Source organism: Engystomops pustulosus, chromosome 4, assembly GCF_040894005.1.
Source record: "Engystomops pustulosus chromosome 4, aEngPut4.maternal, whole genome shotgun sequence".
Classification (NCBI taxonomy): Eukaryota; Metazoa; Chordata; class Amphibia; order Anura; family Leptodactylidae; genus Engystomops; species Engystomops pustulosus.
The window spans coordinates 155985099-156002625 of NC_092414.1; the positions used below are offsets into that span (position 1 = coordinate 155985099).

The 17527-nt window shown below is 39.7% G+C and overlaps 1 protein-coding gene across 1 annotated transcript in view; it reads right to left on the reverse strand.

Annotated features, from left to right (window-relative positions):
• Window positions 1–1660: 1660 nt before the first annotated feature.
• TNFAIP8L3 (TNF alpha induced protein 8 like 3) overlaps window positions 1661–17527 on the reverse strand; it is a 51244-nt gene continuing 35377 nt past the window's right edge. Inside the window, exon 2 of the mRNA XM_072148223.1 lies at window positions 1661–10625. Coding sequence (XP_072004324.1) covers window positions 10063–10625 — 563 coding nt within the window. The 3' untranslated portion in view covers window positions 1661–10062. The remainder of the gene's footprint in view (window positions 10626–17527) is intronic.

Here is a 17527-nt window from a genome sequence, read left to right on the forward strand (position 1 = left end):
TTTTTTTTTCCTATTTCCTATGCTCCTCGGTTATCATGTCAAGTCTATTTGCTGTGGATATTATATATACACGGCCTGGCCATCAGTCCTTTTGACAGGATTGTCAGATATAATGTGCTTTATACACCTGTCTATCTCCTATAAGCTATTCTGCTCAAGGGCATAGAAGGAGAAAGATTGCATTCCTCTTGGGAAATTGGAATAGTAATGTGAACTAAGATTGTCATGAGTTTTGTCACTTTTGGTGGCAACAGTAGCACATGGTGATCCAGTAGGAACGCTGGCAACATCCCCATATTCCCATCATCCTCACTGGTAAAGTACTTCCACATTTATACAAATTTTCACCATTAAGCTGCCTTCATGAAAAAAAAACACATAAAGACCCCCTCCCCCACTGTCATTAAGGTTGTGATGAGCTTCTAGATAAAGAGACGCATATAATACAACATTTTTGATATTTTACTGGCAGGGGATGAGTACATGTTGATACTATACAAAAGTTAGCCAGTAAAATTTTACGTTTTAACTGTTTTATCCTCCCTAATATTATTGGATGTTAACAATGAATGGAAACCTATGTAATTATTCACAATGACTATTGAGCTGGTTGAATTGCTAGGATTATTTTAAGAACATTAAGCCAAGGGATACAATGCGGCTCTTCTTTACTCTACAGAAGGAAAATAATTCAGATCATCTAAGAAAAAAAGTGACAGATCAATTATATTATTTGAGATATTATTTGGTTTACTCAATAACATATTTAAAAGGTATCCTGTCATGGGGTTTTCACCACTAAACCTAATGCCAGGTTCCCATAGAATTCTCCAGATTGTGCGCCATGCTTTAAAAAAAAAAAAAAAAACTTGCCAGGAGACTCACCAATTCACAGGGGTTGTGTTTTCTCTTCATTATCCCCTATGTGTAATGACTGATACCCCATTACCTCTCTTGGCTCCTCCTCTGCTCCACATTTCTTGCTCTACATCCTGGTGACCTAGAATGGGGGGGGGGGGGGCAGCTATATGAGATATGAGACAAGCTGCAGTCTCTGATCATTGTTTGGCCATATCGTCACCCATTACACTTTTTGGCCTTGGCTGTTTAGGTAGTTGCCCCTGAAGCATCTTTATTTCTTTACATTCAAATATATTGGATTTGATCCATTCTCTCTGCGGACCATCATAAAAAATCTATAGGAACACACACTATGGGGGATATTTATCATACGCTGGTGCTTGTGCGCAAGCGTATGATAGCCCCGCCGCTGCAAATTCGCAGCCCGATACATGAAGAGGCTTCTGCCTCTTCATGTATCGGGCTGCCAGTTGCGCAGCGTTTATCGTACGCCAGGCAGGAAAAAATGCAACCGGCGACTTTTCACGTATGAAAAGTCGTCGGTAGCAGCGAGTGCGCAGGCGCGGGGACAATAACGCCCCGTGCTGGCCCACTCCCGTCCGGCCGCGCCCCCCCTTCACGCCCCACTGGCGTGAAGGTGGCGGATTGTGAAAAATAATCGCAAAAGCTAGCAATAAGCTAGCATTTGCGATTATTTCAGGGCCTCTGCGCCACTGGCGGTGCGCAGAGGTCCTGATAAATATCCCCCTGAGTATTCATCTTTGTGTAGAACTAATAGGAAGACACTCTGGTTGAAAAGGTGTATTTTATTTACAATGCAACATGCTTCAAAGTGAGATTTATTATCCGCTTATATGGTATGTATAACATTAAAGGGGTTGTCCAAGATTCTGAAACTTGCCTTGTTTCTTCCACAAACGTAACCATTCCTTGTGTACAAATGAAGGATCCATGGAAGCCGCACCCCAATGAAGTATAAATGGTTTCTTTCCCAACAGCGAGAGACATACAGCGCTCCACAGGATAGGGCCTAACATGCAAATTTTGGGGTTCTCAGTGTGCGGCGCTGCGCCCAGCAATCTCACTCCGTTCCATAGAGATGAATGGGACAGCACCGGCTCTGCCCATCTCGGGGTTCGATGCATCAGGTCCCCTGTACTTGTGATTTGTGGTGGTCTCATCACAGAGACCACCACCGATCAGCAGGTTAGGCCCTATTCACAGGACTTGTGATGTGGGAAAATCCCTTGAAGAGCATCTACACATGTTGTGGTATTTATAGCAATCCCATACACAAAAATCTGCAGCAGAAAACATCTGACGTGTCACTAATTGCAAGGATGGAGACATCAGAATGCTACATAGTCTTAAAACCTCTGGTGCGACTTGGGTGGTCCATGCACCGGGTATATTTTACACCAGTTTCCTGGCTTAAATTGTAATACACCAAAATGGCTTGCACTATGAATTGTGTCTCCTTACCAAAATCTGCCATGAAAACAAATTCACCCCACCCCAAAAACTGCTATAAGATAAAGTCTGTATAGTTGGGAGTGTATGATGAGTGTAGTCTAGTATAGTCTGTATAGAAAGACTATGTTTGCAATCATGCCTTTATTATTTCTCTATTATGCAGTTTCCAAGATTTTCCCAGTTTAATCTGTATGCTAATTGGGCAGTTTGTTCACACATCATCTCCTACAAGAGTAATCTGTTTATCTGCTTAAAGGATAGTGGTTCAGAAAATAGTGCTCTGGGGAAGGACATGCCATCTGTACACCAACTGCCTCATTAGCATATGGATTAAAATAGAGATTTTTCAGCATTTCTGTTTGAATCATTAAAAGGCGTCTACTGCATCCCAAACAATTTTATAGATTTCAGGAATTAAACGTTTGTGAAATCCCATGCAATTTGGACATGAAAAGGTTCTGAAGCTTCTGATTACGTCTTGGATGCAACCGATTTGGCTGACCACTTCTGTGATTATGCTGAAGTGGGACAACATACAAGTTGGAATATTCCCCATGTCTTTTATGTAAGACAGCTGGCTCTGGAGTCCAATATCCAAACTTATCTAGCATTAGCTTCTTCGCTGTTGGCCTCATTCATCAGGCTATCTTGAGATAGATACTTCTATAGCTAAAATGAAGACATAGGACAACATTGTATGGCCAGTGTTTAACAAACAGTGTGATATATATTTATAGTCAATAGAAACACATTGCACCAAATCTTACATATAAATCATACAAGGAAAGGTTTTGTTCTTTGTAATCACTTACAGAGCTGGAGAGAGATGCAGTGTCATTGGAACTAGACTTTAGAAGATTTGGCAATTGTTTGTGTGACATTTCCAGATCCGGTTTTAGATAAAGGTTCCTTAAATTAGCAGCAAAAACATTCAGATACATTGATGCACTGGGAGCTAACACATAAGGAAATGTGCAGCTTGCAGCCACCAGCCATGGAGATCCACAAGGTAGGTAGGTAGGTAGGTGTGCCTGCGCCAACCTTCTCTATTCTTATTGATTCTAGTAAATAAATGACCAACCCACTCAATACATCACCCATGTTAAGGAAGCTCTGCCCTAAATAATGTTAAAGGATGGTTTCCCTGCAATGTTAAGTCTGTAGCTCCCTATAATTCTCAGCTGAAGGGGTACATATTGGGCACATGTGATTAGAGAAGGCTGGACCTTTGTGGATCATACTGACTTCCATTACGCAATGGTACTTGGATTGGAACATTCAATATACAGTATATAAAACAGATAATGTACAATTCAATATTTGTAAATATACAGAGGAGCGTATAGCAAAGGAACTAAAGTGGGTAAGGAAAGTATTCAGACCCCTAAAATTTTTCACGCTTTCATTGCAGCCAATTGGCAAGATCAAAAAGGTTTTTTTTTTTTTTTGCTTACTCTGTACACTCTGCACCCCATCTTCACAGAAAGAAATATCACATGGTCATAAGTATTCAGACCCTCTGCTGTGACACTTGTTTTTAACTTGCATGCTGTCCATTTCCTTCTTCCTTGAGGTGATTCTACTCATTCATTGGAGTCCAGCTGTGTTTAATTAAACTGATTGGACCTGATTAAGAAAGGTACACAACTCTCTACATAAAAGCTCACAGTGTATGTTAGAACACATGAAAATCATGATAAAGGTCTTAGGAACTGCCCAAGATGGTCAGACAGAATTGTGGCAAGGCATAGATCACTCCAAGGTTACAAAAGATTTTCTGCAGCACTCAAGGTTCCCAAGAGCACAGTGGGCTCCATAATCTTTATATGTAAGAAGTTGGGACAAGAACTCTTCCTCAACCTGGCCAATCAGCCAAACTAAGCAATCGTGGGAAGAGAGCCTTGGTGAGAAAGGGAAAGAAGAACCCCAAGATCACTGTGGCTGAGCTCCAGCGATGCAGTAGGGAAATACCACGAAGTCAACTATCACTACAGCCCACCAACAGTCAGGGATTTATGGTAGAAATTTCTGATGGAAGCCTCCCCCAGGGCAAGACATATGAAAGCCGCATACAGCTTGCAGAAAAACCACATGAAGGACTCACTGCTTAGAATTAAACACCAAAAAGTCTGTATGAGAAAATCAAGCACTGCTCATCACCTGCCAAATACAATCCTAACAGTGACACATGGTGGTGGCAGCTGCAGGGACAGAACGACTTGTTGCATTTGGAGGAAAGATGAATTCAGTCAAGTACAGAGATATCCTGGATACCTCTTCCAGAGTGCTCTGGACCTCAGACTGGGCTGAAGGTTCACCTTCCAACAAGACAATGTCCCGAAGCACACAGCTAAAATAACAAAGCAGAGGCTTCAGAACAACTCTGTGACTATTCTTGACTCGTCCAGCCAGAGCCCTGACCTAGACCAAGTTGAGCATCTCTGGAGAAACTGGAAAATGGCTTTCACCACCGATGTTCACCATCCAATCTGAGGGAGTTGGAGAGGATCAAGGTAGGGCCAGAGGATCCCCAAATCCAGGTGTGAAAAATTTGTTGCATCATTCCCAAGAAGATGGGCTACAGATTTTACATTGAGTAAAAAAACCTTTTTATCATCTTACAAATTGGCTGCAATTAAGCAAAAAGTGATAAAATTTAAAGAGTTCTAAACACTTTCCATACCCACTGTACATAAGTCAACCAGATGATAGCCACCCATGTACACTTGTGTTCACGCTACACTGGAGATTGTGATGCTCATTTTGCACTCTGTAACAATTGTAATGGGGAAAAGTCTGGGTCCTAGAGTGAGGTGAAGGGTTAATTGTGTCAATGCACCTTAAAGGGGTATTCTCGTCTAGGAATTTAAATTTAGTTTCATTAATCTGCTATATATAAATATTTCTTCAATCAGATATTATTACAAAAAAATTTACCTGTGTGAAGATAATTTCTTATAAATGTAGAAATATGGTCCCTTAGAAACAAGACTGTGTCCTTGGATACGGCCACCTCTGCTGGAGGGATTGCACAAAGAAACAAAAGGTTTTTGTATACGAAATGTCCAGGAGTTACTGCATGTCCCACAGCCGTCCTGTGGTAATGATTGCTGAATGCTGGAGGTCAGACAGGACTCAATAGCACATGTCTGGCCACCGCTGCCAGAGTGTGAGGTGGTCGTATCCGAGGAAGCCATCTCGTTTTTAAGGGTCAACATGACTACATTTATGAGAAATTATCTTCATACAGGAACATTGTTTTTAATAACATCCAATTGAAGAAATGTTTACATATGGGAAATTAATTTAAATGTGAATGCCCAGATGGGAATACCCCTTTAAGGGTTTAGGTTATTCATTATCCATTTTGCTGTGTATTAAAAATAATCAAAATCCCCAAATGTGAAAAGGCACACAAAGGTAAAGCAGTATATATATATATATATATATATATATATATATATATATATATATATCAGCAAAATGTCAAATTGAGCATTTTTGTATATAAATAATCTTTCATTTTTAGTTTATTATAGAATTTTACAGCAGACATAGGTTGTAGACACCAACACCTATCAACAAGCTGCTGTCAGTCGCTATGCTCAGATTGTCTGTCCAATTGTCTCATTATCACATCATTGAAGTCTTTAGAGGCATAGGGGAAGATTTCTCAGAAGTGTCTGACAGCAGAAATATTCAAAGCTCTGCTTTCATTTTATAAACCGCTTTCGGAAAATGAATGCCGAGCTCTGATTGGTTGCAATGAGCCACTAGCACAGTTTTGTTTATCTCCTACATAAACTGTATGAATACTCCTGGTTTTAGGGTATGCATGAAAGCCATAAGCAGCATAGAACTATGTTTTCATGTAGGAAAAGCACATGAAATTCCTAAACATAAAACGTAGTGAACATATTAACACAATGCTATATTTCCAGTTTGTTCTCTTTACAGCCAATAGTGGAAAAAGAGAATCTGAAGACCTCCAGCCTCCTTTGTGATGGTTTCCAGGTGATAGGAGATTTATAGTCATTGCAGTAGAACATGAATAAGCAAAACAGGTAATGAAAAAGTATTGCATGGCTGCGTAGCCTTACACCAGTTGTAATTGGCGCTCAGCCATATTGGAGCTATATGTAATAGGAAAGAAAACACAAGAATTGTTTAATTTGGGGGTTTCTAAGGGGCAACAACTGATTGTCTATACAGCCACACTCCCCGAGACTAGTATTTGGGAACAGCAGTTTGACATAATGTATATCCTGCATGTCCTGTATCCACATGACATATAACGGGTGGGGTTTATAAAAACTTACTAGAAAGGTCAAGAATATCTAGATTTGGGAGGTTTGGGGTTAGAGGAGACCTACAGAAACGTGAAGTAAATACAGAGGAGGGGGAAATTTTCTCTAAAAACTGCATAAAATTATAATTCCACTTGTATTTTTGATCCAGAGTATGGAGAGGATTCAACAGGAATTGTAAAGGAAGGACTCACACCTTTTCTTCTTGTTGGATTTACTTTGGCTCAAAAGCCTCAAATCCTTATTGTTAAAGAAAAAAAAACATAGTTACAAATTTAGCCAATAATATGTGATGGATTCTAAACTAATACATTTTACCTACATTGTAGCAAATTGCTGCATCACATTCTGATCATTTTTTTCTTCCATAAAAAGTGTAAAAGGACACGACTTTCATGGTATAAGAAAAACTATAGACAGAAATGGCAGCCCAACATCAATAACCTGATAAATCAGTTTAGTAGACATGCAATTTCTACAGAGCAAATCATTTACTCATAAATGTAATAAAGAAACCAGAGCCAGCAACCGGTATGTACATGCTACCAATTCTGAGGAAAGGAATGGGTTTATCCAAAATAATGTCAGTGAAGCGTTTCCTGGGTGATGTCCTTATTCTGGGGAACACTGGATCCATTTTGCCTCATATTTCAAGGAACTCAAACACATAAAAAAAAAAAACTAACAAATACTTGTCTGCGCTCCTCTTCACCTTGATCCCAGCGCTGTCCGTTGCTAATTTTGAAACTTAGAATTAGCAGCACGGAGTGAGGTGTCGTTGGGAGAGGCATGCATTATTAGCAGCCCAAAACGCCGGACATCTTGTCCCCACACTCCAAGCTGCTAATTATAGCTTCCTTTTCTAGGTGATCCTGGCGTGTCAAGATTAGTGACAGACAGCGCCGGGATCAACATCAAGTGGAGCGGAGGTGAGCATTTGTAGGTTTTTTTATGTGGCAGATGTTTTAGTGAATTTCCTTCTGCAATGGTGAGAATACCACGGGTTGTTCCAGACATCATTTTGATGACAAAACTTCCAACGTATTTTGATTAAAAAGTTGAATTGAGAGGAAAAAAAACATATAAAAGACGTATAGCAAATTGTAGTCTGCTCAGCTAAAATGATCTCAAGAGCCTTCAAGTGACAACCAAAACCTAACAGATGTGGAAGGGAGTGGGAAAGCACAGTTAAAAGGCAAAGGCTTGACCAATGCTCGACTCCACAATGACGAACGGAGGCCTGAAGTCATCTGGGAATACTTCTACAATCCAGAGACTATCAAGCCAATTTACTGCAAAGGACCACTGTTTAAAAGACCTGTCCTTAAAGGGCATCTACCACCAGGATGAAGGACTATGCAAATGAGGGGCTCCAGGCTCAATTAACACCTCGGGCTCATTTGCATACAGTCCTTCATCCTGGTGATATATGCCCTTTAACAGGTTACCATTTGATAGACCCACAGACAGGCCCAAGAGAAATGGCACAACATTGGGAGCTGAAGAACAAAAAAAAATTATCTTTTTTGGTGAAGTGGCCACAAACAATGCTAATTATAACCACAACAAAATGTGAAAAGTGTCAATCTATAAAGAGACAAACACTTAAAAACAAGGAGCAGAATTAGGAAATCTGCTCCAGTGAGTTCTCCCCTTTTTGATACACTTAGCATATTGAGCAAGGAGCAAAACAAACTGGAGATCTCACATGAGTCAGCTCTGGGGGTGCGACACTCGGAGTGTCACATGTTGTACAAATATTTTGTATGAACAATTTAAGTGGGTAATATCTGTAAGAAGAGAGTATCAGCTGGTAACACACAAAAGACAATATACAGTACAGAAAATGTGGAATATAATATACACTTCATCTTCTGATATATGAGATAAATGACCCGTTTTACAAGTTCTGAATGGATATAGTGTTTTGCAAAACGACTACTTTGAATTGGAAATGGAACACAACATGTGACTCCGGTAGCTGTGTGCCAGCTATGGGCTACACTTTTGTTCACAGCTCCACATTTACCAAGGACGGAACCAAATGTAGTACATCATTGTGAAGCTGATCAGCAGCAATTTGCACCTGAAATGCTGTTTTATTTAAGGTTTTAGATCCTCTTTAGGCAGTTTTCAGACTTTTCCTCAGAAACTATGGGGTATGACTGAAAATAACCTGTGCGCCAGAATATTCACTCCATGCGCTAGAAAATGCAATATTGTGGTGCAGCAAACTACTAGGAAGTGAAAAGTAGGACCCGCCAATCTTATACTGCACCAGATTCCTCATCCAGCATCGGACAATAATTAATCTGGTGCAGCAGAGAACTGTCTAGTTCTACTCTGCACTGGTGTAAAAAACCGGCACATTAATATACGAGACACATTTATTATATATATCTATATATCTATATATATCTATCTTCCCCAATGGGTCAAAAGGAAAAAATGGACAGCCCTTGGTTGGCATCGGAGGGCCGCCTGTTCACGGACAGTTTTTAAAAGAAAATGTTAAACGGACACACAAATAAAAATCATTAATATCCATTTTGCAGAATCGTTTCTGTCGAGGGCATTTAGCCTTACTGATAATGATCTTACTCAATATGACAATGATGGCAATATGGGAATAGGCAGCTTGGTGGATTATCGCTACAAAATTGCGATCTACAACTGCTCTCAACACTTAAAAAAATCAGACTTGAAAATACAATCTAAAAATAAGACTTAAGATTTAGTTTTGTATAAAGTTTATCAATTCCCCCCAAACCCTGAACACTGGTTCTCGGTCGGATTTTCCTGTAAAGAATTAAAAGCTCAGAAGTGTTGAGCTGTGGAATAAATACCTGTCATGGAGGTCATGTCAAAATGTAAGTTAGACCGAATTTGGGAAATTGGCTTTAAAGGGTTTAGTACCTTTGACAGAACTCTATAGGACAATCTGCATCTTCTCCTTACAGGTTAAGGCTATTTATGCTGTTTACAAAGCAAGTCCTTAATAGACAGTAACATATACACTAGTATTAGACAGCCTTTCACACATAATAAACGGTGGTCAACCAAGTGCTTGTAAGCAACGAATGAGGCCACAGCATGAAGCACAAGTGAATCTCTGAGAAAAGAAAGGCCTGGTGACACCTGAAAAATATCAATGAAATTCGGAAGTCCTAGTTCTCTCTTTGCCCAGTTCTAGTTCCACAGTTTCATATTCATATAACTCATGTACAGTCTGATTTATTCAATGCCATCTATCAGAGTTCATGTAAGAACACACAGTTTTATGGTTGTGGATGAAGGCCTCATTCAGTGTATGCAGTAGACAAGATGTCCCAAGACCAAAATAAATATTCCTGATACAGCCATCTGTGCCCAAATCTGCCATTCCTCAGCACATTATCAGAACCGCTGAAGAAACAAGGGTTTAAATGACTTTTTCATCAAGCAACTTATTGACGCCTTCACAAATCCTTTTGAGGTACGGTCTGCAGTTTCCATCAAGGCTATAAAGGGCGGTAAGGAAATCGACGTCTGCAAAATGATTGAATACCCTGTTGATTCGACCGTGGGATTTTGGCGTCAAGTGGCGCTGTACTAAATTATGAAGTAGGTCTTTGCATTCATGTAGAAGTCCAGAAAGAACACCTTTATCAAACGTATATTCTACTTCGTAGAAGCTGACCGCTGTCATGGCCGTCTGGTTCAGCTTTTTCCTGAACTTCTCCACAATCTCCAGTTCTTCAGGACTGAACTGGTTGTTCCTATAAAGAATTCCAACTTTTACCGCAACCTTGATAAGGTCTTTTAGGATTTTGTGAGCCTCTTTCTTATTCCTCACATGTTCCTTAGTCGCTTTGAAAAGCTCATCAAAGATCTCGCTGCTTATGTCGTCGATAAGCATATTAGCCATTGTCTTTGTAGCCATTTTGCTCAGAATTTTCTTCTGAGCTTGTACCGCAAAACTCTTGGAGCTGAATTGTTCTGGACCTGTGTATGAAAGAGAATAGTATCACTTACTTGGTTTCATTTCGACATTGTTTAATTGACAGTCAATATTTTTTTAATTCTGTATCGGGGACATAATTTATGATTTGTACAGAAATTTCAGTATCTGGGTGGATACCTTGTAACACTACGTGGCCCCAGGCACCATCTCCTACTGCTCTGCTGTAGCTTTACCTGGCCGGAAGCTTTTAATTCTTGCACTGGCCCTTTGGGAACCTTTACTTGCACTTCTGGGCAATTTTCTGTAGGATTCACAGATACATGTAATATTCTCTAAAATACAAAATCCACTATGGGTGTGTGATGCACATATTCCCCTTACTTGAGCTACATGTCAGGTATATCCTCAGGCCTATAGACAACCTCACACCATATGTGTTCCCAGATACTTCTGCCTGTCAGTATAAATAATAAATGATGACTATGAATGGCTTGAATAACATATTTCTCGCTTTTATACGTATGGATTACGAGATATTCTTGCAGACCTGAAGCAACATGGACACATAAAACAGAAGATGACTTCTGTTGTCAAGGTAGTATAGCAGGGCGAGTACAATGTGTTCGTACAGGGATTATGGAGCGAGTCTAATAGCAGGTGACCTATGCACAGGAGCGCTGGTTTCTTAGTAATGATACATATGTAATGTTACCTACAACTGTTAGGACGGAAAATGGTTCTCACCTCCAAGTCCTGTAAACTGGGGGACGCCTGGGACCTCTTTGCACACTGTATTATATGCCATGTTATTCTTTATGGCTCACACCAGAAATGGTTAACACTGTACTAGATCACATCTGCCCAACCATTTTATTATATGGTGCTAATCAGGATATTGATTATGTACTGAAGCTTTATTCAGGAAATTATCCAGACCATAATATACAACATACTACATCTGTGCATTGAATCCACAGACAAACACTAATAGAGACACATAAGACCTAAAGATTAGAAACAAGTCTCTGAGATAAAAAATAGCTACAATAATGATCAGGACAGGATTATGATGAAATGGTTGTAAAATTAAGTGGGATAAATCAGGACAATGCAGTTTATTCCAAGTTTGTTACACACTGTTCCTCCTTGTATCATTTCTTCACTGTTGTAACCAAGATATTGATATGGGTAAAATAGGTGCAACAACAACCAAACTAAAACTATGTGCATACAAATTAGCTTTGCTTAACAAAAAAACATTTGGTTTGTGTTTCTGGTGGCAGCAGATAGATATCAGATCTGTCCGGCACCACTTTACACCAGGGCTTGTAAGCACCGAGATCTTTTGTTCTCTCCTTTACCTCCGTGCCTCAGCTCACAGGAGAATGTCCCAGCAACAGTGTCCAGGGGAGGGAAACTGTCCCTGCCCATCAGTACCATCAGCTTAATATCCCTATTAGGAGGAGGGTTGTAAGTGAATGGTCAGCACTTCTTAATGTTGGGTGTGCTACAGTGTCGGGATGCAACCCCTCAACTTACTGTAAAAATTAAAGACTGCACCACTTGAATTTCAGATGCAAATAACATTTTATTGTAATAGTGTGATATTACAATAAAATCTTGCATCTGAAATTCAAGTGGTGCACAGTCTTTAATTTTCACATATTAGGAGAAGGGAGCACAATAAAGAGGTCCCTATTGGAGTTTGGGGTAGTGTGATCAGGAAAATGGCGGCAAGGCTAAGGATGAAGTGGTTCTCGGTGAAATGCGTTTGGCACCTCGCTTTATAGCCTGGCATTATATAGTGCAAGCTGGAGATTTTAAAAGTTATCCCCCATCTGATAAGTATTCTGTCTGAATCAATTTGTACATGCGAGCTTCTACCCCGATCCCACTGACATGGCTGAGTATAATGCTCAATGAGTTCTGATATTATCTGTTTATTACCTAGTGTATCATCAGCTATCCCCTGCTAGACATGACCTCTATAGAGAGATCTAACAAGTTTAGTCTTTGTATGGTTACTGTGATGCAACTTAGCAATCGTTAGGTCTTGATTGTTACTTTACAATGTAGAGAAGAAACTGCAGACATACATGCATCAATGATATCTAAGCTCGGAAGCATTATTTTGTTACATATAGCCTGAAGATAATATGGTAATGGACACATTTTCGGTAATTTTTAAACTACGTTATGTTCTCCGCTGGGATGTTGTGGGACAATCATTATAGAGGAACAGATGTCTTTGGTTAATTTGCTGTCAAAAGAATAAAATATAACATTCATTTAACTCCTTCCTGACCAGAAAGTCTATAGATGTTGACATATCCTAAATAGTCCCCATTACAAATTACCAGAACCCGGAGACATGGTAAACATTATTTTATGCTCATCTTGGATCTGCAATCTGACAAGACTGACCAAACCGAGTCCCAATAACTTTGTAATTACAGGCAATTTACTGAGGGGTCACATCCCTGGCTGTCGAGAGCTTTCCATCATTGTAGAACACGTGTTTCCAGAAAAGGGCTTCACTGACAAACATGTAATTATTTCTATTTTCAAAACAGACACTTGGAATATGTTACATTCATTCCCAGGAAGTTGTCAGCCGCGTGCAGCTGTCTTTTTCAGTAGCTTTCATCTGGATAACAACAGGAAAACTTGCCTGCCATTTGCAGCGATGGCTTCTCCTTTTTGACAATAAAAAGATCATAATTGAGGAGGAGTGACACTTCTGACCGTGGAGTGTGCACTTGTATTAAAGGAGAACTGATTACCTACAAATATCCTCTACAATCAGATGTCACCCAAATATTAGATTTGGTTTTGATCAAGGTCATGGTATACACCATGAAAGTCAATCACTGCACTTGATGTACTTTTTGTATGTACGATGCAGAGAAACTCTTGTCTCCAGTATATAAAGTAAATGTTCCTGCCATCCAGTAACTCTCTGCACATATTTGTGTGTCTGGCCCTCAAAGCTTTATCCAATTGTTCACAAGATCTTGCTAATTTTTATGACATAAAAAAATTTGCTGTCCGTTTCACAGTAGGGTAAGGCAATGGTATAAAAGGTCATTCATGGCTCAGTTCATACCTGCCTTTAGCAGGTTCCATTCCCCTTTCAGTTGAAATAGCAGAAAAAAAATAGCGCAACAGCAAGCGTCTTTTTTTTGTTATTATAACTGAAAGGCAGCAATCCTACCCTCTCCTAAAATGCCAATTGTACCATAACCCCCCGCCAAATGCAAGTGTGAACTGAGCCTTTGATTACAAAGTAATATGGTATGGCTCCTGTGATGTAAATATAGGAATACACAGCAAGGGGGGGACATGTCACATTTTGTCTTGTCCCCAACCCTCCAACCTTATCTAAATAGCTTAATAACCTCTCTGGGAGAAATAATTTCAATGGTCTAGAGGAGACAAGGCGGCCCTGCAGGTTTTTCTTAGAACTACCCCCTTCTTTTTAGACAAAGAACAATCAAATTGTGGCTCCAACTTATGCCAATAGTTTTAGGTTTGTTTTTTTTTTTTATAAATTTGTACACAATTCTCTTTGGGAAAGATATAGTGGTATGGCAGAGAAATGTGGACAATGGGGCTCATTCACTAAGGCATTTTTTCGAGGATTACACGGCTTGCACAGGTATTTAATAAGTGTGTGCATTTGGATTGTGTCCACACGATTAGTTTCTGGCACGGCTCCGCTGGCTTCCATGCAGCACAACTTGGGGGGGGGGGGGGGTCGTCGGATTGTCCGACCGCGGGATTTAATTTTCAAATTGGTGTCACAAGCCCAAGCACTTAGATGCGCCACAAAAAAAAAAAAGATGGTGAACTCCGTCGGACCTGAGCGGGGAAGCGACACATGCACAATCTTAGTAAATTGCGGCACAGTTCATTAGTCGGACAGTGTGAGCTCGAGCAGACGGGGAAGTAAATGTGCCCCAATGTCAGCTTACTTTGGAGAGAAGATGAGGAAACCTTAAGGTCGTTTTTTGGAATACCCAAATAGTATTCATCCCTTGATTGTATTTTCCCATGAGAAAGTAATATTATTCATTATTTGGATCTGGAAGTACGTAGGAGTAGCACAGGTACAAAATTTACTACCACACTCTATTCTAAACCATCAGATTGTAATAACATGCTTACTTTTAATAGTTACCGTGTCCCACAAATAAGGTAAATATACCAAATAACTTATCTTTAAGAATTATTCTAAGGAGTCTGAGGGTCTCCAGACTCCATAGATGTTAATGGAGCCCAGAGGCCCTCAAGCTAATTTGCATAATTTATAAAGCCTATAAAGAACTCACAGTCAGTAAATGGCTAAACCATGGAAGCTGGAGGATCCACACAGGTTTTCCAAGCTTTGCCACAATAAAATAGTTTTGAGGTGTTCTACGAGAAATGTTACATCATAAAATATTAAAGAAAAACAGAAATAGACTATCTCGAGGACAAAAGCTACGCAATGCACTTACAAGTGACTGCTGTCACCTATAAAGCAGCCTCCATTGATCTCTGTGGAAGCGCATCACCTCGGGCGAGTAAGCCTCCTTCCGGTTCCTATGGTTAACGCATGGGCTCTTCACTATGACATCAGTATCTCCTCAGTGTCAAATCCTTTTATGTTTATTTAAAAAATTTAAAAAGGCAGAAAAAGTTACATGACAAACAATAGATTGACAATGGAGAGATCTGGGGGTCCTGATAATGCTAAGGTAAACCTAACTGATAGATCAAATCCTGTCATTTTTACTTGTCTTATTTTCGTAAAATAAACTGTAATAGAAACAATGAACTCACCTAAAATTTTGAGGCCAAAGGAATGTGGGCGTGACGTCAACGTGCAACAGCAGAAAACTCTGCAATCAAGAAGATGTCTGATATTGTTATATACGCTCCTCCTATCCTTCTTTTGTTCCTACTTTTCTACATAGACTTGTGAAACCAAATAAACTTGCGCAGTGCTGATTTTTGATAGTAGCATGAGTAAGTCTTGCATCAGCAGTGGTTTGATTCATTTCCTTGCGACCGTGCACACATGCTTAAATAATTTGAATCACACAATTGACGCACTGTAAAGAGTATATACTAAATCCTTATTCTCACCTCACGGGATACTAGACTGTGTCTATGGTGACAACAAAAGCAGCTAAAACAAAGCATGTAGGCCGGTTCTTTGGCACAAAATAATCCAGTATTCTGGTGCATTAATCTTATTAAATCTATCCCATAATCCCCTTTCCATTTTTTTGTTTGCATTTTTTTTAATCTTTTTATTTTTATAATGTTGCTTTAGTGCCTATAGTGGATTATGAAATGGCTAATGCTACATGCTCTTTGTATGGCATTTTGTTTTCTGGCTTTTTTGCCAGCTGGGAAAAATGTGTTGTAATACAGAGAAAATCAAAATGGAGAAAACCCTTTTTAAAAAATTCTTTAATTTTATTAACAACAAAAATAGGCCAAAAACTTGTTGTCTGTGAAGAAGACTTAAAGGGGTTGTCGTGGCAGGGGCAACCCCCACCCCCAAAATAAATATATTTATATGACTTCTGTGGCCGCTCTCTAACCTGGAGGACAATATTTCAAGCTCTACATGCTACATATTTGCATAAAAAAAATATTTTTTGCCCATATATTCTCAAAGAATAACTTTCTGCTCTTTTTACCAAGAAACCGCCCCTACCTTCTGCTAAGAGTAAAAAGTGTAGCAGTTGACAAGACCCCACTCAGTGTATCTACCGGAACATGGATTGAAACTTCACTTTTTACAGTCCAGCTAATACTAACAATACAGGAATGTATGGTTATGCAGATCTCCAGGGCCAATACCTAACATTGTCTGAAGTTATATAGAGTCTAAACTGCTGGTAGACTCCCTTTAACAGGTTGACAAATGTGGACGAGAATGCTCGTCCTTGTTAGCCACATTACAATGAGCGCTCTTGTTCTGATGATTGGGCTGACACTGTGTGCACCTGTGCTGCATGGAGGTCCCTTTGTGCCGGGCAGTCAAATTCCTAACTGCCTCCTTAGCTGCCACAAAGGGAACAGGCTCACTCCCCTGGCCACGCACAGCACGATCATGTGGCGTCAGGTGTTGCCAAGGCATCTGGAGGTGTGAATAAGACCTCTGTGACTGCCATGTATGGAGTCCTATTAGCCCCATTCCCAGGGAAACACTGACAGATATAATAGATTGCTGAGAAGAAGTTTTGCAATGTATTGTATAAGGCAGCGATGGCAAACCTTTTAGACACCGAGTGCCCAAACTACAACCAAAACCCACATATTTTTCACAAAGTGCCAATGCGACAATTTAAGCAGTAACTTATTACTACCTGCTCTTTCAGGGGTTTAATTTGTATAGGCACCTTAGGACACCAATACAGTAGAAAGAAGGAGAAGAAGAAGTTTGGATTATCATTGTAGCTTCCTTCTGGGGTCCTGGGCTGCCTGGGACTGCAAGAGGCCCTGAGTCCTGTCTGGTAAACTCTACCCTGGGGTGATGGCAAGGGTGCCCATATAGAGGGCTCTGAGTGCCACCTGGCACCGTGCCATAGGTTTGCCACCACTGGTATAAGGGATCAATGTATCTTAGGTGTAAGTCCCCTAGTTGGACAGTAAAAAAGAAAGAAAAAAAAAGTTAATATAAAGTTTTAAAAAATAAATAACAAAAACAATTTCCCCCACAAATAAATAAATAAAATGGTGTATTAAAATATTAAATAAATTAAAATAAAAACAAAAAATGGGTATTGCCATATCCGTAGTAGATATCTGTACAGGATATTACATTATTGTACCCATACGGTGATGGGAAAAAAAAAAACATTTTAAAAACTATTTCAAAATTGTAATTTTAGTTCGTCCTTCACTCCCAAAAATTGTATAATAATGCTCTAATAATACTTTTAAT